General features: G+C 35.2%; 1 protein-coding gene across 2 annotated transcripts in view; it reads left to right on the top strand.

The window, feature by feature from the left end:
* Positions 1 to 22,696, top strand: part of XPR1 (xenotropic and polytropic retrovirus receptor 1) — a 193,210-nt gene that overhangs the window by 17,629 nt on the left and 152,885 nt on the right. For both annotated transcript variants that reach the window (XM_089910376.1, XM_022556613.2), the window contains exon 2: positions 9,851 to 9,902. In XM_089910376.1, the coding sequence (XP_089766502.1) occupies positions 9,851 to 9,902 (52 nt within the window). The remainder of the gene's footprint in view (positions 1 to 9,850; positions 9,903 to 22,696) is intronic.

Here is a 22,696-nt window from a genome sequence, read left to right as displayed (position 1 = left end):
ATGTTTTACCAACCTGTATAAACCTTATATATTAAAGAGGGCTGGAAGCCAAACACACTAAGAACTTTTCTTGTGGCTAGTAAATGAAAGAGGTTTGAATCTTACGTAGAAATAAAAGATAATGAAAATTAGGAAAAATAAGAAATGACTTTGCATTTTGATATTTCATGAAACTGGAAATGCTATAAAATAATTCAATAAAAATAACATAGTTACTTAAAAAATTAACTAATGTGCTCATTTTGGATATTTAGGCTTTGTGTTACAAAGTCTGTGCAATTGACAAATGTACTTTGAACTTGTACTGTGCTAGATGCTGTGGCCCATAAGAATTGAAGTGAGACTGCTCTCTGCCCTCAGAGAATTTACAGTTGTTACCATAGTAAATGTAAGAATGAGCCATACAGATTTAATTAGTTATAAAAGAGCATTTGTTATCAGCTTTATTTTATTGTCAGAATAGGATCCTTAGACAAGGAGGATGCTGATTTAATCTATCAGATTTATTCCGTCCCAGCTCAGAAGTGCAGCTATGTGACTTCTCAAGGGCATTCAAGGGTATAAGTTAAATTACAGTGTTGGTGGCTGTGGCTTATGGGAATGCAGTTTTGCTTGTTATTGCTAAATAAATCACTTACTTGAAATTGTCTTAGTTTTCTTTCCATAGTTTTTGTATCTTTATAGGAATAAAAATTTTAGGTACTTTGATCAAGACAAGCCAGAGATGTTGGTTATGATCTAATAACATTACATTCTGTGATATAAAAATGTTTTTCAAATCTAGCCTCATGTATTAATTATCTATTGCTCTATAACAAACTACCTAAAACTGCTGAAACAATAAGAAACATTAATTGTCTTACACTCTTGCTGTGTGTAAAGAGTTTGGAAACAGCTTAACTGGGTGATTCTGGCTAAGGATATTTTGTGAGGTTGTCGTCAAGATGCCAGTCAAGGCTGCAGTCATCTCAAGGCTTGCCTGGGGCTGGATCCGATTCTAGAATGGCACACTCGAACGGTTGACAAATTTGTGCTGGCTTTTTTCAGGAGGCCTCAGTTCCTTACCACTTGGACCTCTCCATAGGGCTGCTTCAGTTTTTTCATGGCTGGCTTTCCCCAGAGTGGGGAATCCAAGAGAGAATAAGATGAAAAACACAGTGCCTTTTATGACCTAGCCTTGGAAGTAGTACACTGTCATTTATGCAATATTCTATTGGTTATAGAGGTCAGTCCTATTTAGTATGGGAGGGGATTGCACAAGAGCATTACTACCAGGAGTTAAGAATCATTGGGGGTTATTTCAGAGGCTAGTTACCACACCTGATATAAAAATCTAATGGTTTAGAAAAGTTTTGGAAATGAAAGGAAGAGTATCAGAAAATTGAGAGGCCAAAATTAGAGGTAAATCTTAGAAAATAAGATTTCACTCCAAATAGTGGGCTATGTGTCTTTTTCTCAAAGAAGCGTGGATCACAGAATGAGCAATACTTGGGCAAGATAATACTTTAATAACCTTTCTGAATTTCAGATCTTCAGTGGTAAAATGAAAATCATATTTACATTAAAGAGTTGTGGGCCTCTGTTAAAGTAGTGTGTTTAAAATACTCAAAACGATATCTGATAGTAGGCATTCAGTAAACGTAACTATAATTACTTTTATTATCGATCAGTATTTGTGGTCATCATATCCACCGCTCTCGTGTACTCAAAGCAATCTGATCTAGTTTCTGCCCCATTACTCTACTGAAACCATTTTTTGAAGGTCACCAATGAGCTTCTGATCCTCAGACCTAATTATATCTCTTCTTAGTCTCTTCCTTCTTGATCTCTAAGCAGCTTTTAATTTTTCTTTCCTTTAACTTAAGGATATATTTTATTAATCTTACATATGAATAGTTTAAGTTACAGGCTCTAAAGTCAGAGTCTAGGCATTCTAATGTTAGCTATTTTTCTTTCTTTATAATTCAGTTGCAGCATTCCAATTAGATAGATAGATAGACAGACAGACAGATGGATAGGTAGGTAAATAGGCATCTGTATTCACCTTCCAGCCGAAGAAACAGAATAATTGTTAGTATACTGAACCCTTCCTTGATAGCTGTTTTATTTAACTCAAATGTTCTCAGTTTTCTTTAAAATTTTTCTTCCAGTTTTACTGAGATATAAGTGACACATGGTGTAAATTTAAGGTGTGCAGTGTGTTGATATGATACATTTATAGATTGCAGATGATTACCACTATGGCACTAGCTAACTCCTCCATGACATCACATAATTACCATTTCATTTTTTTGGTGAAAACATTTAAGATCCATTGTTGCAATTTTCAAGTATATAATACAGTATTATTAGCTATAATCACCATGCTGTACATTAGATGCTCAGAACTTGTTAATCTTATAACTGGAAGTTTGTACCCTTTTACCAGTATCTTCCCATTTCCCCCACCGCCCCAGCCCTGGGTAACCATCATTCTACTCTTTGTTTCTTTGAGTTCGGCATTTTTCAATTCCACATTTCAGTGATATCATATAGTATTTGTCTTTCACTGACTTCACTTAGCATAATGCCCTCAAGGTTTATGCAAGTTATTGCAAATGGCTGGATTTCCTTCTTTCTCACGGCTGAATAATATTCCATCGTGTGTTTGTGTGTGTGTGTATCTCACATCTTTACCTGTTCATCTGTTGACAGACACTTAGGTTGTTTCCATGTCTTGGCTATTGTGAATAATGCTGCAGAAAACATGGAGGTGCAGTTATGTCTCCTCTAAGCAGCTTTTGATAATTTTTAATATATCTTCCTTCTTGAAATGCCCCTTTAATTCCTGTGGCACTCTATACATCTGGTGTTTTCCTTATTGTCTTCTCTGTTGCTTTGTATTCCAAAAGATTCTGTCCTTGGTCCACTTACTTTCTGAAAAATTTCATTTACTTAGGGCATAGGCAGTTTCAAATCACCTTATACACATAATTTCCAACTCTTAACCACTAGCTCTGACCTATTTTCCAAATTGTAGATCTCTGTTTTCATCTGTCTGCTGACCATCTCAGTTGTCCTGTGGATACCTGAAGTGGTTTGTTAACCCAAACTCCTGTCTTTTCTTTGCCCAAGTTTTTTCTTTGGTGTTTTTGCAGCTCGGTTAATAGTATCACTAAGCCTCTTTCTCTTTACCTATGCTCAAAATCTTAGAGATCTTTAATTCCCTTAGTTCATGTTTAGTTGTTTGTCTCATCTTCCTATTTTGCTTCTTGGTATCCCCCCTCTTTCCCATATATCACCTTCTTTTTTTAAATTGCTACTATGTTAGTTAGGCCTTCAATATGCTTTGATCATTTTTTAAAGTATTTAACATATTATATTAAAATGTATCTATTTATATGACTGTCTTTTCCTTGCTTGATCCACCATTATTTCTTTAGAGCCTGGCATAGTGCACAGAGTAGACATCCAGTAATGTTCATTTAATGACTAAAACTTAGTAACTTCTTTAATGATGATATTAAGTAATCTAGAAATGTTTATGATGAGCCTTTCTTATACAAGTACAAGCAAGGTGGCTAAAACCCTGACTTTACAGTCAAATGGTGAACAAGTGACACAGATAAATAATTAAAACATAAGGTGGAAATATTAAGTGCTATAAATGGTTTCAAATAGAGTACTACAGGATTTCAGAGGAATGAGTAAAAGACTTCCAGCTGGAGGAATCAGGAGAAAACATAAAAGAGATTAAATTTGATCTGGACCTTGAAGGATGGTTAAGATTTGGAAATTAGATTGAAAAGATGGAAGTAGGGATAGGGGATTCCAGGTAGAGGTAATAGTTGTAAACAAAAGGCAAAGATGGAAGAAATATTGAAGTCTCTAAAGTGAGTAATAGGTAATTCATTTTGACTTGAGGGTCAGGTTGTGAAAATGAAATTGGCTTTTTTCAGTTCGGAAGATAAGCCTAGAAACATAGATTGGATCATTCTGGGTGCCTTATAGGCCAGCAGAGGAATATGGGCTTTATTTTGTGGCCATTGGGAAATCCTTGTAAGTTTTTAAGAGGAGACTGGTGCTTTGGAAAGATTGATATGGCAGTTGTTTGTGAGATGTGTTAGAGAGATGAAAACCTAAAGGTTGGTAAATCAGTGAAGAGTCTGTTGAAATAGTTCAGGTGAATGGATAGGAGAGAATGAATGTAAAAGAGGTTGTGGTGGTGGCATTGACGAATCAGATCACTAAACTTAGGAGTGGAAAGGAGGAGAATATAAGAATGTTAATTCAGCTAGGACAGGGATTTTTATTTTCCTTGTGATGTATCCCAGGTGCCTAGAACAGGCTTGGCACATAGCAGATACACAAATATTTGTTGAATGAGTGAGACAATAGCTGAGATTGTGAATCTGTGTGACGTGGATACTGGCAGTGACATTAACAGAAATAAAGACATGAGAAGAGTAGGCTTTGGGAAGAAAATGAATTTTGGACATTTTGAGTATGTGTTAGCAGACGTGTGGCTGAGGATACAGATTTGGGAGATATCCACATAGAAATAGTAAAAGCCACGTCAGTGGATATCAGAGTATGTTAGTGAGGAAATTTATAAATGTGAATATAACGGGACGTATTCCAAATTAGTTCTTCCTATTATAAATTATATACATTTTATACATTTAACAAATTCAATAATAATTTAATGTTGTAACAACTTCTGTATATTGAATTGCCTTTGCTGATGGGGTACATTTAAATTCCATGAAAATTTTGAGTCATGCATAATGCTTCTAATATACTACAGCCTTTGGATTGTTAGGTATGTACAAGAATACATTAATTTAAAATTTTAACATACTAGATTTTAAAAATTTGTATACGAGTTTCTCTTTACAGATCATTTCTATCATCAAAAACAGAGCTAGGTTAGCTTATTTGGGGATAGAAATGAAGATTAATTAGATGGTCATTCTTTGTACAGGATATATGAGAATGCTCAGTGCCCTCTTTTGAGGTTTATAATTTGATTTACAGAACTGTTCTTAGCACTTTAGTATCAGGAAAACATGACTGATTTCTAGATGACGAGACAAAGAAACCAGGTCAGATATAACTCACTTGCACATTATTCACATTATTTCTGGGGTATGTAGATCAGGCATAGTGTACATATTTTTAAGTATATATCAAAATTATAATAGTACCATTTGGAAAAACCTTCAGAATAAAAAAAAGTCTGATGTAAATTTTATCAAATTATTAAACACTGTTAACAGGGATTATGATTCCTTTAAAGGTTTATAATAAATATTCCTTGTCCTTCCTCTTCAAATGCCTGTGTTTATATTATCGTTCATTAATCCAATAATTAGATTGCCATATGCTGACTTTGAATGAATATTGAAGCAGACAGATGAGAACAACATAGATTAGATATTTTGTTGATGGAGACGGTAATATTTATAGTATGTTATATGTGCGGCTAATAGTGAGTTGGTAGGAAGTAGGAATCTTTATAGCTTCTGATCCTTGTTCTGTGAAATGGTCTGTAAAACCCATGTGTTTGGAAAGGAGATTAGAGGTGATCTACTGTGGGTTACTAAAAATTAACATAAGAAATTTTTACTGGCGGTATTATTGAACATACATGTTAAGTTTGAACTATACCCTATTTTATACACTAGATATGTTGTAGAAAGTTTAAGTAATAAAATTAGGAATCTTTGTTATTTAATGCATTGGCAGATTGGGACTGCCTCTATTTTCTTGGGAATCTATAGGTTTCTTATAAGAATTAAAAACTGTGTGTGCTCATGTCAGCTATCATCAGAAAATATAATAGCATATTCTAAATCATCTAGTTGACCATCTTTTAAGCTGGTAATGCCAGGAGATTGCAGTGCCTCTATTTATGTTTGTTTGGTCATGTTGGCTCCAGGTAGTATTGTACTACTTTGTGAAGAGTTAGTTAAGAACTGAGGCATATCTAATGCATAAATGATGTATTCATGTCTAGTAGACCGCCAAATGATGCTACAGCCCACTACATGACATAAGTTTTGTGGTAGTTCACATTCTATTAGCTAACATTCTTTGAGCATCTTCTATGTTCTAGGCACTGTTCAAAGTACTCTTCATGTATAATAATGAAGCATAATTAATATAAGGATTTGTGTTTTAAATTCATACAGTAGACCTGTGAGGTATGTGTAATTACTATTCCTGTTTTACAGATGAAGGTACTGAAGTATAGAGAAGTTAATTTTCCTAAGGTTACACAGCTAATAAGTGGTAGAGTCGGTTTTCATACACGTTGTCTGACTCCATAGCTTCTAGCCACTGACTATACTGCCTTACAGTAGATCCCATCTGACGCAGTTATCTGGGCATTCCAAACTCAGAACAGGTAAATTGGCATTGTATTCGTGTTATCAATTGAGATTTTGTTTCAGCAAGCATCTTGTTTTCTGTCATGTTAATGTTGTTGATTGAATAATACTGGTCTTATGGTTGTATTTGGATTTAATTTGTAAGATTTTACTGTCATATGCATTGTTATAAACACTAAGAGTTTTGTCCTAGTTTATATATATTTCAATAACATCATAACAAAAATAACTTAATTTTTGTAACTCAGACATTACAGTAGAGATGCTGATGTAAGAATTGCTTTGAATCTTTTTTTGTTTGTTTGTTTTGCTTTTTTTTGCTTTTTTTGGCCATGCCATGTGGCTTGTGGGATCTTAGTTCCCTGACCAGGGATTGAACCCTGGGCCCTTGGCAGTGATCAAAGAAATCTTTTGTAATGCACATGAATACATATTGATTTTATTTATTATACAAATTCAGAGTTTCATGTAGAGTATTGGATTTTCTTGAAGTAAAACAGCATGAATTGAGGAAACTTTGAATTTGTTGTTTTGTGCATTTGGAGGTACTGCTCCCAACCCAAGTGACTCATATTACAGACGAACAATCCATAGGTATTAATATAGACAATACTTTGTAGGATTTTCCCCCACTGGTTCCCAGTTGGGGGCTATTCTCTAGTCACAGACAGGGAATGGTATCCTATAGAGTTCTTATAGAGCTCTCTAGAGTCTGTTACTATCAAAAACATAGAGGGTCTCTTATTCAGAGGAAAACTGAAGTAGTAAGAAGCAAAAAAAGAGTTGTCCCTGATTTTACCGAGAGTTATCTTGACTTAAATGAAATTATGATTTATTTTTATAACCAAAATGAAGACTATCGGGTTTCCCTGGTGGCGCAGTGGTTGGGAGTGCGCCTGCCGATGCAGGGGATGGGGGTTCGTGCCCCGGTCTGGGAGGATCCCACATGCAGCGGAGCGGCTGGGCCCGTGAGCCATGGCCACTGGGCCTGCGCATCAGGAGCCTGTGCTTCGCGGCGGGAGAGGTCACAGCGGTGAGAGGCCCTCGTAAAGCAAAAAAAAAAAAAAAAAAACTATCATAATTTTTCTCTTTATAAAATTTAAATCATCTTTTTAAAACCTTAATTTGGTAAGCTTTCCTTTTGCAAATTAATTCATTTTCATTGTGTACCAGAGATTCTACTTAGTGTGCTTTTTTCAGTGTGCTGAGAAACCCTTTTGAATTCAAGAACTATTTATTGAGCTCCTACTGCATACAAGCTACTCTGCTAGTCATTGGTGGTTTATTTGGTTACTGATAACTTCATTTGATTTTGGTAAACATGCCTATCATACTTCAGAAGTTGAAAAACTTCATTTAGATGTTTGAGTCTCTGGTATTACCTGCTTCCATGATAGCTTTATTTCCTTAAGTATTCTCTGGCTGGATTTTTTTGTTCCTTTCTTCTTATATTTTTCTATTTCTAGAGATTTACTCTGCTCTAAGCAATCTATTCATTTACCCTCTTAAAATATTCTGTGGAAGAACCATAACATAACTACTACTCGGCACTTGTTTTTTTTTTAATTTATGTATGTATGTATGTATGTATTGGCTGCGTTCGGTCTTCATTGCTGCCCACTGGCTTTCTCTAGTTCCGGAGAGCGGGGGCTACTCTTCATTGCGGTGCGTGGGCTTCTCAGAGCACAAGCTCAGTAGTTGTGGCACATGGGCCCAGTTGCTCCGTGGCATGTGGGATCTTTCTGGACCAGGGATTGAACCTGTGTCCCCTGCATTGGCAGGCAGATTCTTAACCACTGCGCCACCAGGGAAGCCCCCTACTCTGCACTTGTATAGGACTTTAATATAAAATTCCAGTCTGTGAACTGAAATAAAGACTTTCTGATGTTTGATAAGATCTGAGCTAACTTCTTTTTTTAAACTGGACGTTAGTGGTTCCTGAGACATCTGAAATAGTAAAGAAAGTAGTGAGCATATATACATTTTTTCTTAAAAGAAGTTCTAGATCTTTGTTTTATTCACTTAAGGCTTTTGTATATTATCAGACTGGTTAGGGCTAGTCATGGAACTGACAGGTTGGTCATTAATTTAAAGTAAATGGTAATTTCATTGGGGAAGAATATAATTTACTAGACTTGAATACAGAGTGGGTTACCTTGGAGGTTTATTTCTTCTTTTTTGGTTTTATATGCTTGAATGACTCTAGGCCGGTGGTTCTGGGGAGGGGTGATTTTTGTCCTCTAGGGGCATTTGGTAGTGTCTGGAGACATTTTTGGTTGGTTGCTGCTGGTATCTAGTGAATCTCTAGATACCAGGGGTAGTGCCAAAAATCCTAATATGCACAGAACAGCCCCCCACAACAAAGAATTATCTGGCCCCAAATGTCAGTTGTACTGAGGCTGAGGAATGCTGGAGGCCAATTTGGGAATCACCAGTGGTTGGTTAGATGGTATTTGAAGCTATGGGATAGGTAAAGTCACCTAAGCTTATGACCAGCTCTTCTGCTCTGGAGTTTATCCACTTAATTGATTCTACCATTTTGGTAGGTATGAAGAAGTACTTTTCATTCCTGTCCCAAAACCACTTATTAAGAGACCAAACCGCAACCATCTAAATTACCTAAATATGATTGTTAGTTAACTTACTGGTTTGGAAAAAACAATAAAACCTCTACTATCTTTATAGTCCTGAACTCTTTTAACAGAGGACTTTCCAGACCTCCACTGAAAAGTATTTGTATCCAAGGTGAAAAGAATTCTGGAGATTGTCTACACAACAGTGTAACTTTACTTAACACTATGAACTGTGCACTTAAAACTGGTTAAGGGCTTCCCTGGTGGCGCAGTGGTTGAGAGTCCGCCTGCCGATGCAGGGGACGCGGGTTCGTGCCCTGGTCCGGGAGGATCCCACATGCCACGGAGCGGCTAGGCCCGTGAGCCATGGCCGCTGAGCCTGCGCGTCCGGAGCCTGTGCTCCGCAATGGGAGAGGCCACAACAGTGAGAGGCCCGCGTACGGCAAAAAAAAAAAAAAAAAAACAAAACTTGTTAAGATAGTGAATTTTATGTTCAGGTATATGATACCACAATTTAAAAATATTTGTATCCAGCATTTTATATCTTCTTATGCAGTGTTCCATTGTATTCCTCTAGGACTGTTCTCAGTTTCTATCACTGTTTTTTTTTTTTTAGTCAAGAGATTTTATGATCTCTCAGGTGATTTTTCATTCTTTTCCAAATGCCCCTTAATTTTTAAAGTATACACATGAGCCCTCATCTTAAAGATGGGACAATACTGGGTTGATAAGAAAGTATAGTATTTGGGTTTTAGCTTATTAAAGTATTTCACTAAATTCTCAATTTAGGGAACCGTATGTAGTCATTGTCTGGATATTGAAAAAGAAGTAATTGTTTAGCTCAAAATGCTTTTACTGTAAAGATTACTCATGGTTCCATGTATGTCTTTTCTTTCTTTCTAATAGGCTTTTAAGGATATGCTGTACTCAGCTCAGGACCAGGCACCTTCTGTGGAAGGTAAGATGCATTAATCTCTACATTTAGCCACATAAAACTTTTTAAGAAAAGGTATTTTAAACTGAACAGTATAAAACTAATATAACCTGCCCTACTATATAAATCTTTTTTGTTTTTTATAATATATATTATGATTACTTTGTGTTTCAATGAAACTTTTTTTTTTGTTTAGCTCACATTTACTTTATGATGGATCTCTTATAATGTCCTCAAATCACCTTAGCATTGTGAATCATAGATATTGGTTTAGAGTTAAAGCTCTTATCTGTGTCATGCTCCCTCCCCCAAACAATGTATTTTTATATTTATCTCTATTGTCTATTCATCCATCCATCCATCATTCAGTAAATCCTTAGTTCATAATTAGTCTGGACAACACAGCTTTTTCTTTCCATTTATGTCATGTCTTTAGACTGGGACTAGTAAAACAACGAACCATATTTACTCTGTGTGTGTGTGTGTGTGTGTGTGTTTATAAGCATGTATATGTATGCCTGTGCACAGTTTGGCAGTCATAAAATGACTGACCTAAGGATAGTGGTTATCTTTCCAGTTATCTTTATTGATCCTCTGTTACCTCAGTTTCTACTCACCAGCTCATTCTTTATGGGTTTACCCTTTGATAGGTTTGGAGAGTTGTAAGTTAAAGTTGTAGTTCTTGTGTCAGTAAATAATTAGCTAATTCAACAACTATTTCTTGAGGGAGTGTTCCTTCTGAGGCTGGATAGTCTTTTAAAATTTTGCATCACATATTTTCAGGAGAGATGAATATGAAGTTGTTTATTAAAACTACAGACCTATAATTAAAAATCTCATTGTCTTTAATGACATAGAAGTGTATATCTTTCAGCTCTAACTGTTCTGAATTCAAAATATGCTTCCTTCAGCATCTCAAAATCTTTACTAGGGTATTGGCACCTGGGTATTACTTTTATAATATGTCACTAAATTTTGGATTATATTTAATATATTTAACATAGTTAATATAATTCTCTAATATTTAACTGAAGACAAATGTTTAGTTCTTTATTAGGTTATTATCTCTTATTTTATGTGTCTTAAAGAGTACCTCCTCAAAATATTTTAAGAATGTAAGAAAAATGAAATTACATGGAAGTTAAGCTGGTTTCCTCACCCTGTGTTACTTGCTTTAATATTGGTTCTTTTAATTTTATTCTCAAAGTTGGACTACTTATCCTTAATTTTTTTTTAAAGTTTTACCATCTGGTTTGTAACAAAGATATTCTGAGATATGTTGAAAGTTATGATCTTTATTCACCCCTCCATGCTGGATCATGTTGCTAGTAATTCTCATATACTTTTAGCTGTTATGGGAGAAAAACTGAATTCTGTCAAAGTATGCTAAAATGACAAATATTTATAGTTAATAACTTTTTCTTTATCTCATTGTCCAGAGACATTAACTTCTTTGGACCCTGTTATAAAGGGAGTACTCTAGGCTGATCATGCAGATATATGTGCTGCTTTCATAAGGGAACTATTCTGTACTTGTTCATTCTTTCCATTCTCAGATAAACAAACTAAACCCATGTAGTTTTTGTCTTCTTAAAATGAATTTTTCTCTTTAGAGACACTGGGGAATTGAAGGTATTGGAAGGTAGATTAAGGAAACATTCTATGTAGTACTGAGGTTAGAAAAAGTTATTTAAAGGGACTATAATTTTGTGTCTCATTTGCATTGTGATACTATATTAATTTACTCTTTTATATGGTGTTAAATTTAAATGATAATCATTTCTGTCATTCATTTATTCTTGCTATTGGGTTTGTATTTCTAGATTTTTATTTAGCAGTTATCTATAAAATAATGCAACGTCAGCAGATTTATCACAAAGTCCAAGATAGGACTTTCAACTTTTAACAATTTTTTTAAAAAATATAAATTTATTTATTTATTTATTTTTGGCTGCATTAGGTGTTCGTTGCTGCACACGGGCTTTCTCTAGTTGCGGCGAGCAGGGGCCACTCCTCGTTGCGGTGCGCGGGCCTCTCATTGCGGTGGCCTCTCCTGCCATGGAGCACAGGCTCTAGGTGCGTGGACTTCAGTAGTTGTGGCACGCGGGCTCAGTAGTTGTGGCGCATAGGCCCAGCTGCTCCGCAGCATGTGGGATCTTACCAGACCAGGGCTCGAACCCGTGTCCCCTGCATTGGCAGGCGGACTCACAACCACTGCGCCACCAGGGAAGTCCCAACTTTTAACATTTTTAAAGGAAAAAAATGTTTGATTGGCCTTGATTAGTTTTTTGAATATTGTCTTTCTCTCTTTTCTTCATTCTCCTCTTTTTCTATACCTTAAGTTTTAGTAGACTTAAGACTTTTGGTGCCAGTAAGCAAGTTTTTTGTTTTAATCTTAAAACTGGAGTATACCATAAATTGGTGATTTTCAAATCTGCTACACAATTAACTCAGTTTTCTTGTGTTTTGTTTGTATGTTTGTTTTACAAATACTGATACTTAGTACCCTTCTCAGGCCAATTAAAATAGGATATGGGGAGTGGAGCCCAGGCATTGATAGTTTTATAGTCTTTCTAGGTGATTCTAATAAAATAGCCAAAGTTGAGAACCCTTGCCATAAATAATCTTTTTTAAAAAAATAAATTTTATTTATTTATTTATTTATGGCTGCATTGGGTCTTTTGTTGCTGCATGCGGGCTTTCTCTAGTTGCGGCGAGCAGGGGCCACTCTTCGTTGCGGTTCGCGGGCTTCTCATTGCGGTGGCTTCTCTTGTTGCAGAGCACGGCTCTAGGTGCACGGGCTTCAGTCATTGTGTCACAGGGGCTCAGTAGTTGTGGCTTGTGGGCTCTAGAGTGCAGGCTCAGTAGTTGTTGCACACGGGCTTAGTTGCTCCGTGGCATGTGGGATCTTCCCGGACCAGGGCTTGGACCTGTGTCCTCTGTGTTGGCAGGTGGATTCTTAACCACTGCGCTACTAGGGAAGTCCTCAGCCATAATTAATCTTAAAGAATTTTAGACCAGTATTGTTAATGCTAAATTTTTTCAGGCAATAACTAGCCAGTAGGTTTATAGGCTTCTTAAGTTCATCTATAGTCTGATTATTCTATTAGCATTTATAGGATGTTTATTTTTTAAATGTTTATTGCATTGAATTGAATATAAGTAATAGCTGTACTGATTGTTTACATATATTAAATCGTTATAACTTAACATTGTTATTAGAATTAAAAAACATTTTTGTTGAATTATTACTTAAGATTAGTTATAGTAAAATAAGTAGCTTCATATTTTCACAGTACTTTTGTTTAAGATCGAGTGGATTTCTGATTATAGTGAAAGAAAGGTAACTTGAAATGGATTCTTAAAGAGTGAAGTGGTTTATTTGATAAAAGTAAATTAGATAAAAGGCACAGTATATGAAAGTTTTTGTTGATTAGAAGTTGACTACTATTTTTTACACTAGTGGATTATTTTCTTCTAATTTCAGGATAGTGCCTTTATTCTTCATAGATAAAGTGGTGCTTTTTTTCCCATTTAAAAGTAAACCAGGGCTTCCCTGGTGGCACAGTGGTTGAGTCCGCCTGCCGATGCAGGGGACACGGGTTCGTGCCCCGGTCCGGGAAGATCCCACATGCCACAGAGCGGCTGGGCCCGTGAGCCATGGCTGCTGAGCCTGCGCGTCCGGAGCCTGTGCTCCGCAACGGGAGAGGCCACAACAGTGAGAGGCCTGCGTACCGCAAAAAAAAAAAAAAAAAAAGTAAACCAACCAAACAAAATAATTTCAGTGTATTAAGATATCAAGGAGCATTTACTTAAAGTTGCTTTTATTATTCAAGTAAATAAACATTCAGATTCTTGGTTATTTTGCTTGGTTATTTTGCTTCATTCGTCCTTTGAGAGTGAATTTCATGAATCATTCATACATTGATTCATGAAAAATAAAGGGTCTCTACTTTTATTTAAAATAAATGTCTTATGGTTATAACTAGGAAATGCTCATATTCTGAAGTGATATATTTAAAGTGCTAACAGGCATTCCTTATCAATTTATATCTAATCTCCTTTGATATATATCATTACCTACGCTTCTGTGTAATCTTTGTTATTTTCGGTAGGCATTTACATTTAGAAATATGACTAAGAAGGCGAATTAAAATTCTATGTTAAAACTAACAATGCATTGATTTTTAAATAATGGCATAGATAATTAAGAATTTTACTATTTATTTTATCTTTTTCTGCAGAAAGAATTGCAGGGCATATGTGACAGTAGCATAAGGGTATTAAAGTGACTAAAATAGTGGATATATATTTTTTTATGTGGAGGAGCGGGCACACTTAGGACCCTTAGAGTCAGTGTTTAATGAAATAATGTTTTGAGGAATTTTTGGAAATAGATGCTAAAAACCTTTCAACTATATTGTGCTTTTATAGTTCCTACTGTCAATGTGGTATTTGGTATTTGGGTATTTGGGGCAGATTAAATTAAGCTGCCAACTGAAAGTCCCAGCATCAGTGAATCAGTCACATCTTGATAATCAGAATTGTTTCGAGGCAAGACAATTTATTATAGATATGACAACAGAACTCCTAATTGTGGTACCCATTTGACGTAGTCAAATTCTGTCAAATTTACTTAGGTAAATATTAACACCTGTTTTTGGGGAAACTTCCTCCTTCCTCAGGATATTTTTGATACATATGATTTTCATATATATATATAATATATAAACTTATACACTTCATATAATTTATACACTAAATTTATTTTAGTTTGTACTCTGAATTATTTTCAAGTAAAGCTTAAAACTTTATTTTGCCATCTTCTTTTTAAAATGTAGTATCTTTTGTTTAGAAGCATTAATGTTTTCCACTCTTGTGATACAAAACTATGAGAATCTGACAGTCAGCCTAGGTCACAGAATTAAGAAATCGACACTTCTAATTGAAAGAGACGTTAAAAGATCATTTTGCTTCACCCTCATCTTAGATTTGTACAATCAGAGACCATGTTAAGGTTGCATGGATCAGTAAGAACAATCAGGATTACTAATACTATATATGACAACAAAAGGAGAGAGAATTCAAGAGATTAATACTGAAACATAAAAATACTTTTTTAATATTGACTTTATATTTTTATCCAAACGATATCTTTGAGTAACATTTTTAATTGGACATTTCCTTGAGTCTCTGTATTTTTAAAAGATTTATAAAGCATTACCTACTTTGAATAATACTGAACTACTTGACTTGTTGGGCAAAAGCTAATTGTGTCTTTCAAGAAATCTCTTTCTACTAATTTTTTTATTGCTCCACATAATTCCTAGAATTTGGGAAAGGTTTATAGAATTAGATAAAATAATTAGACAACAGTAGTTATAGGGGTTAGAATAAGGGGAAAATAAAGATAAAATAGTGATATAAAGCTCCAGTAAATTTAATATATAGAATAGATACCATAAAGATCCTGGAAGAAAAAGCACATCAGGTAAAAATTAAGGAAATCTGAGTAAATTATGGACTTTAGTTAATAATAATGTATCATTATTGGCTCATTAATTGTGACAAATGTACCATACTCATCATGTAAGATGTTAATGACAGGGGAAACCGGGGGGTGGGGGGGAGTATATGGGAATCCTTTGTACTACTTTTGTAACTTTTCTGTAAATATAAAACTATTCTAAAATAAAAAGTTTATTAAAAAAATAGATGCCATAAGATTTATACAGTTGCCAGAAACTAATTGTAAATTTAGCCCTGACTTTGCTGGAGTTCAGAGGATAGAGGAGAGCATGATTAATTTCAGAATTCACATAAGGTAAATTTATACCAGTTACTCAGAAAAAGATCAGCTCTTACTGAACATGAGACCTGAGAGAAATTCTTCCTTTGCAGCTTCGTGAAGAGTATTTTGTTTGGTGTGGTGGATAGTATCCCCAGCAGCTATTTTACAAAAAGCATGACAGTAAGTTTCATGAGGCTGCTTCTTACAGTCCAAGGGTATAATGTAAAAATTTATTACTCTGACCTACAAGGCCCTAAATAATGTGGTCCTATGTCTGTGACCTCACCTTCTGCCATTTTTCCCCTTGTTTACTAGGCTCCAGTCACATTGCCTTTTGTTCTGTACCTAAATCAGCCCAAGCTTGCTCTTACAATAGGGCCTAAGCTCTTGCCTTTTGTTTCGTTAGATCGTTCCATTGCTGTCCTTCAAGAGGCCTTTTGAATACCCAATCTTATGTAGCCACACAGTCACTTTGTATTACATCACCCTATTTTATTTATTTATTTTTGCATACAGTTTTTTTATATCTTGTGTTTTTTCATTGATTTATTAATTTTGAGGTAAGTCCCTTGAGACCAGAGATTTTGTCTTTTTTTTGACCATTTTATACTTAGTATCTAAAATAGGCACATACCTTACATATTTACTGAGCACATCAATGAGTAGGAATAAAAATGAATCCTTTCTCTCAATCTTCCTTAAAGCCAAGGTACCATTTATTTTAAAATTCACCTAGTTTGCTTCTTTGTTTTTATTTATTTTTTTTTAATTTTTAACTTCTCTTGAATTTTAGATGCAGAATTTTACCTTCTGGTTAGATGGCTAAGCATACTGTTTGTTGTTGTCTTATAATGCTGACTGTAATTTCATAAGATATAGCCTGAGGTGACACACATAGCATTTCTTTAAAACTGAGCGAGAAGCAGATGATACGAGATCTTAGTTTATAAAGATTTTTTGGCATTGTGTTGTCTTGATGCCAAACATAGAGTTTCCTTTGATTGCTGAGAAATCATATTTTATAAGCTACTGGGTGACTGTATATTTTTTGTAAGACACTAAACCACTTCTTTTTGTTTTCCTATGTTTCCTTTCAAAGGTACATGAAATAGGCATAGATCTGAAAAATACCTATATGAATTGTTGGAGAATTTTTTCCATATATGTCTACTTAGTGGAATATATGTTTTATATTATTTGAATTAAAATGGAAAGACCTAGAGGTGCTTTGGTTGTTTTCCTTTCACATTTTGCCTCTTTTGTTATTTTATAAAGTATTCCTTTTGATGGGGAGTATATAGCTAATGTTAGCCTAATATAGCTCTCTGATTCAGTTAGCTTAATACAGCTATCTGACTTTCTAAAATGGAATGAATAGATATAGTTAAGGATATAAGTCACTGACCACTGCTGCATTAGTCTCTGGTTTTAGGCCAGTTCTTTTTAGTCCCCCATCCCCTTCCCCAATCTTATGAACAGGTTTGTTGGATCATTTTTGCTTAGGTCTCCTCTGCATATTCATCTTGGTTAGCAGATGTTTTACAGTCTCCCTAAGCTCCTTAGAATTCAGCTCTTAGTGGCACTGAAGATGAAAGTATGCTTGTAAATTATTCATTCTGATTATACGCTTGAACGGACAGAGTCCACTTCAGGCATCTTCTTCCACCTCACCTCTCTCCATAGGTCTTTGTTGTTTTAACAGATGTGAGCTTCAAGAGGATGGAAGACCGAATTGCATTTCTAAAATACATGAAGTAGTTTTCGCGTGTATAGGATTACTGTTAAATCTATGCATTCATAATACATTACTTTTCTTATGTTGTTTTTAATCTTGTGTCTCCCCTCCCCTTTTCCTTTTTGCTATCCTGTATCACTGTCTCTTTAAAAAAATTTTTTCTGACCTAGAAATAAAACCTTTTGATATTTGTAATAGGGAGAACTATATGTAATTTGTTACATTTTCAGCTGGGCAGTGGCAGGAGAGTACCTTTTCTAAGTTCCACTTTTCTATTAGTGTTGTTTTGTTTAGTCACTTACTGTCAATTTTCAGAAGTCCTTCTGCTAGTAGTAGGTTTATATTGAATGAGAAGACTATAGATGAGTAGAGAGTTTAACCTCCAGAATGAAATGCTGGATTCATTTGTAGCCACTGCAACCTTGTTTTGAAATAAAGAAATACAGATGGCTAAGAAGTGGAAGTTGAGAAAGGAGCCAAGCCAAAAAAATAATTGTCATCTCTTTAAGAATGATATATTTTCTATTCCCCATTAACTTCTTTTAGAAAGGATCAAAAGACCTGACTGATATTCAGAGACATATAATGGAGTTTTTTCTTCTGAAGGATGTGCTTATTTCATGTTTACTTTGGAAAAGGATTGCATATTCATTTGTACTGTGGAAATGACAACTTCTAGGTAAAAAATACTATCACCTTCAAAAATATACTTGTGTATTCTTTAAAGATGTCACTAACCTCAAACTAGTTCATGAATAGGAAAGATGTGCTTCTGGATAATAAATAGCATTACTATTCGAGTTGACAAAATATCTACTTCTCTTTCACAGAGAATTAAACATAATTTAATGCTCATTGTTAGGACATAAGATGACAATATAAATAGGTAGTAAATTATGTGATTAAAAATATGTATCAACTTTGAGTAGCATATAGGTAGGAAGCTAGAAGAAATGAAGAAGTGCTTTGAACAGGCTTTTAATCCTTTCTTTGCGACACTGCAGAGTATTTAAAATATTTTCAGTGTTTAAAATTTTCCTTTGCGTATAAAAGTCAATAACACATAAGGGCACTGTGTCATTTGTCACATAGTGGTATTTCTTTTTTTATTGGTAAGTTTGAGGGAAGGTCATAAAGTAGAGAAGGAATAAATATAAAACATTAAGTCATGAAGCAGAAATGTTCTGGGAATTATTGGTGTATACTCTACATTGTATATAAAGGGTACTGTAACACAGGAGTATTGAATATGATGATTTCAGATAGAATTTTCTAAACTAGTGTTAGAAAACTGGAACAACTGTTAAGACTTAAAGTTGGCAGAATTTAAAGTTAAGGGAAGTTTTTCTTTATGCTCTTATTTCTTTAGGTAGGACCACCTTAGATGTTTAGTAAAAGAACACCAATGAGAAAGGTAGAAAGAAGCATAAAAAGCTATGATCAGGGTCTTCCCAGGTGGTGCAGTGGTTGAGAGTCCGCCTGCCGATGCAGGGGACACGGGTTCGTGCCCTGGTCCGGGAAGATCCCACATGCCGCGGAGCGGCTGGTGCCATGAGCCATGGCCGCTGAGCCTGCGCGTCTGGAACCTGTGCTCCGCAGCGGGAGAGGCCACAACAGTGAGAGGCCCGCGTACTGCAAAAAAAAAAAAAAAGCTATGATCAGAGAGTAGTTTTCCAGCACTAGGTTACATCATTGAATAAAAGAAACAAAAATTCCTGACCTCAAAATGGAAAAGGTGCTCTAAAAATCATTTAGATTCTCAATAATGTTTAATTATTGAGGCAATATGAAGAAGGAATAAGGTATTCAATGGTTGAAAGAGTAGATAATCCCCTTTGTTAGTTTTCTGTGTCTGCTGTAACAATTTATCACAAACTTGGTGGCTTAAAGTAAGAGAAATTTGTTCTCTCACAGTTCTGGAGGCCACAGTGTGAATCAAGGTATTGGCAGGGCTGCACTCCTGGAATTTTGGGGGGATAATCTACCTCTTGCAGCCTCTGGTGGTTGCTGGCTTCCTTGGCTTGTGGCCACTTCAGTCCAATATCTGCCTCGTCACTTTGTTTTCTCCTCCATCTATTCTCTGTGTATCTAAGGACATTTCTCATTGGATTGAAGGCCATCTAGGTAATTCAGGATGATTTCATCTCAGGATCCTTAATTACATTGCAAAGACCCTTTTTCCAAATAAGATAACATCACAGGTTCCAGAGGTTTGACAAGGATAGCATTTGCCTCCGGTGGGGGTGGTCGTGGTCAGTTTTGGCCTACCATATCCCTAATCCAAATTGAAAAAAAAATACATTGTGATTAATGTCCTTCCTTCAAATTTTGTGCTAGAGCTAGAGCTACAACTGAGGCATTTGCATTCATATTCTAATCTACCCATGTTGAAAGGAGCAGTCAAATGATGTCAAAGAAAAGTTCAAGTATGATACCCAGAAAGTGAAAAGCTGTCCAGTAGATAGTCAGGCTTGAGTGTATAAAATATAGTATAGGACAGTTTATCTGCCTCTAACCAAACTATCTTTCTTAAGAATTTCTTTTATATTTCTGGTATCCTTCCTGGGGGAAACAGAAAGGCAAACCTCTTCCTAGCATGCAGGTTAAGTGTCCTCTCCTCCCCCCAAAATTTTTATTATGGAAAATTTCAAAGATATACAAAAGTAGAGAGAATGTATACAGAATCCCATTTATCCATCACCCAGCTTCAGTCCTTATCAATTCAATGCCTAGTCTTGTTTTATCCCCCTTGATTATTTTGAAGCAAATTCCAGAAATTATATCATTTCTCTGTAAATATTTCTTTCTTTTTTTAAGGTACATTAAAAAAATTGAAGAATAGTTGATTTACAATGTTGTGTTTCAGGTGTACAGCAAAGTGATTCAGTTATACATATATGTATGTACATATATATATTCTTTTTCAGATTCTTTTCCCTTATAGGTTATTACAAAATATTGAGTATAGTTCCCTGTGCCCTACAGTAGGTCCTTCTTAGTTATCTATTTTATACATAGCTGTGTGTATATGTTAATCCCAAACTCCTAATTTATCCCCCCGCTTCCCTGTTGGTTATCATCAGTTTGTTTTCTATGTCTGTGGGTCTATCTCTGTTTTGTATATAAGTTCATTTGTATCATTTTTTTTTTTTAGGTTCCACATATAAGCGATATCTGACTTACTTCACTCAGTATATTAATCTCTAGATCCATCCATGTTGCTGCAAATGGCCTAGTTTCATTCTTTTTTATGGCTGAGTAATATTCCATTGTGTATATATGTGTGTGTGTATGTATGTATGTGTGTGTGTGAATATATATATACACACACACACACATATACACAGCACGTCTTTATCTGTTCATCTGTTGATGAACATTTAGGTTGCCTCCATGTCTTGGCTGTTGTAAATAGTGCTGCTATGAACATTGGCGTGCGTGTATCTTTTCGAATTATGGTTTTCTCTGGTGTAAATATTTCTAAAGGATAGTTTCTGCCCTAATTACCAAAATACAGTTATCACACATAAAAAATATTAATAGTAATTTCTTAATATTATTAAGAATATCAGACAGATATTTAATACTATTAAGAAATTTCTAGTAATATATATTTTAAAAAATTTATTACTTTGACTAGAGATGCAAATAAGATCAATCACATGATATACTGTGATTAATAAGTCTCTTAATTCTCCATTGATCAATAGTGGTACCATCCAATATGGTAGCCACTAGCCACAAGTAGCTATTTAAATTTAAATTAATTACAATTAAAATGAAATAGTGTGATCTTCAGTTACACTGCCTACATATCAAGTGCCCAGGAGCCACATGAGATTAGGGGCTACCATACTGGACAGCATAGAGCATTTCACTCATTGAAGAATGTTTTATTGGTTAGAGCTGATCTATAGATTTCCCCTCCAACTCTTATTTTTCTTGTGTTTTCTATTTTCTTTAAAAAATGTTTATTATCATTATTACTTGATGGAACAAACTGGCTTGCTTGGTTTTTTTGGTCTCCCAGAGTCTGGATTTTACTGATTGTACTCCTGTGGTATACCTTAATATGGTATCTGTTCTCCGTATTTCCTGTAAATTTGTATTTAAATCTAGAGACTTGATCTAAATCAGGTTAAATATTATGTATATATACTTTTTCCCAAGAACACTTTATAGGTGCTGGTGTGTACCTCTTTTAGGAGGGATATATAATGTCAGATTGTTTCTCTTTGTAATCTTACTAGCTATTGATGATCATTGCCTAGCCCCAGATCCATGAATTTGTTAAGGTTTACAAAATGGTGATATGTATATTTTTTAATTTTATTATTATTTATTTTATTTATGTATTTTTGTCTGCATTGGGTCTTTGTTGCTGTGCGCGGGCTTTCTCTAGTTGCTGTGCGTGGGCTTTCTCTAGTTGCTGTGAGCAGGAACTATTCTTCGTTGCGGTGTGCGGGCTTCTCATTACGGTGGCTTCTCTTGTTGCAGAGCACGGGCTCCAGGAGTTGTGGCTCACAGGCTCTGGAGCGCAGGCTCAGTAGTTGTCGCACACGGGCTTAGTTGCTCCGCGGCATGTGGGATCTTCCCGGACCAGGGCTCAAATCCGTGTCCCCTGCATTGGCAGGCGGATTCTTAATCGCTGGCCGCCAGGGAAGCCTATGGTGATATCTTAATGCTCTTGTGTTTATTAGCCAGCCTTCTATAAAGAGAAACTTACCTTTGTTAACTCTTTGCGTAGGAAAGGTAGGATGATTGCCTAATTCTTTTATTTTATAGTTTTCAAAATAATATTGCTGCTCTAACATTTTCCAAAGATGACCAGTGAAATGTTTTTAAGTGTTTTAATGAATTAATATGTTTAAACCTGTTTAGTATGTTTTGGTCCATTGTAGTTTTTATCCGTATTAATGATCTGATTTTTAACTTTGACCCAGTAGGAGCCTTTTCAAGTGGTTTCCTCATTCCTTTTGATATGGCCCTCATAGTCTTTGATAGCTTCCTTTCTGTCTGATATGACAAAACTTTCCAGACTCATCTAACATATTTCCAGCCTAGGAGCTGGAATCAACCATTTTGCCAAGGAGTCTTGATTCTTTTCGTGATAACCAAGGAGTCTTAATTCCTTTAGAAGCCACATATAAGCACTTCTTTCAGAGTATCATTGCTACTGACTTATTCATTGTTTTAGACTTTGTTTTTCAGTGGGGAGAAATATATACATACATACCCACATATGCATAAATACATATATGTATATATATGTTTATATTTTAAGATAAAATA

The sequence above is a fragment of the Delphinapterus leucas genome, chromosome 1, assembly GCF_059928025.1.
Source record: "Delphinapterus leucas isolate spDelLeu-1000000601 "Yukka" chromosome 1, BTC_Dleu_Yukka2, whole genome shotgun sequence".
Classification (NCBI taxonomy): Eukaryota; Metazoa; Chordata; class Mammalia; order Artiodactyla; family Monodontidae; genus Delphinapterus; species Delphinapterus leucas.
Note: the sequence above shows the minus strand (reverse complement) of the source record. Positions and strands in the feature narration are given on the sequence as shown.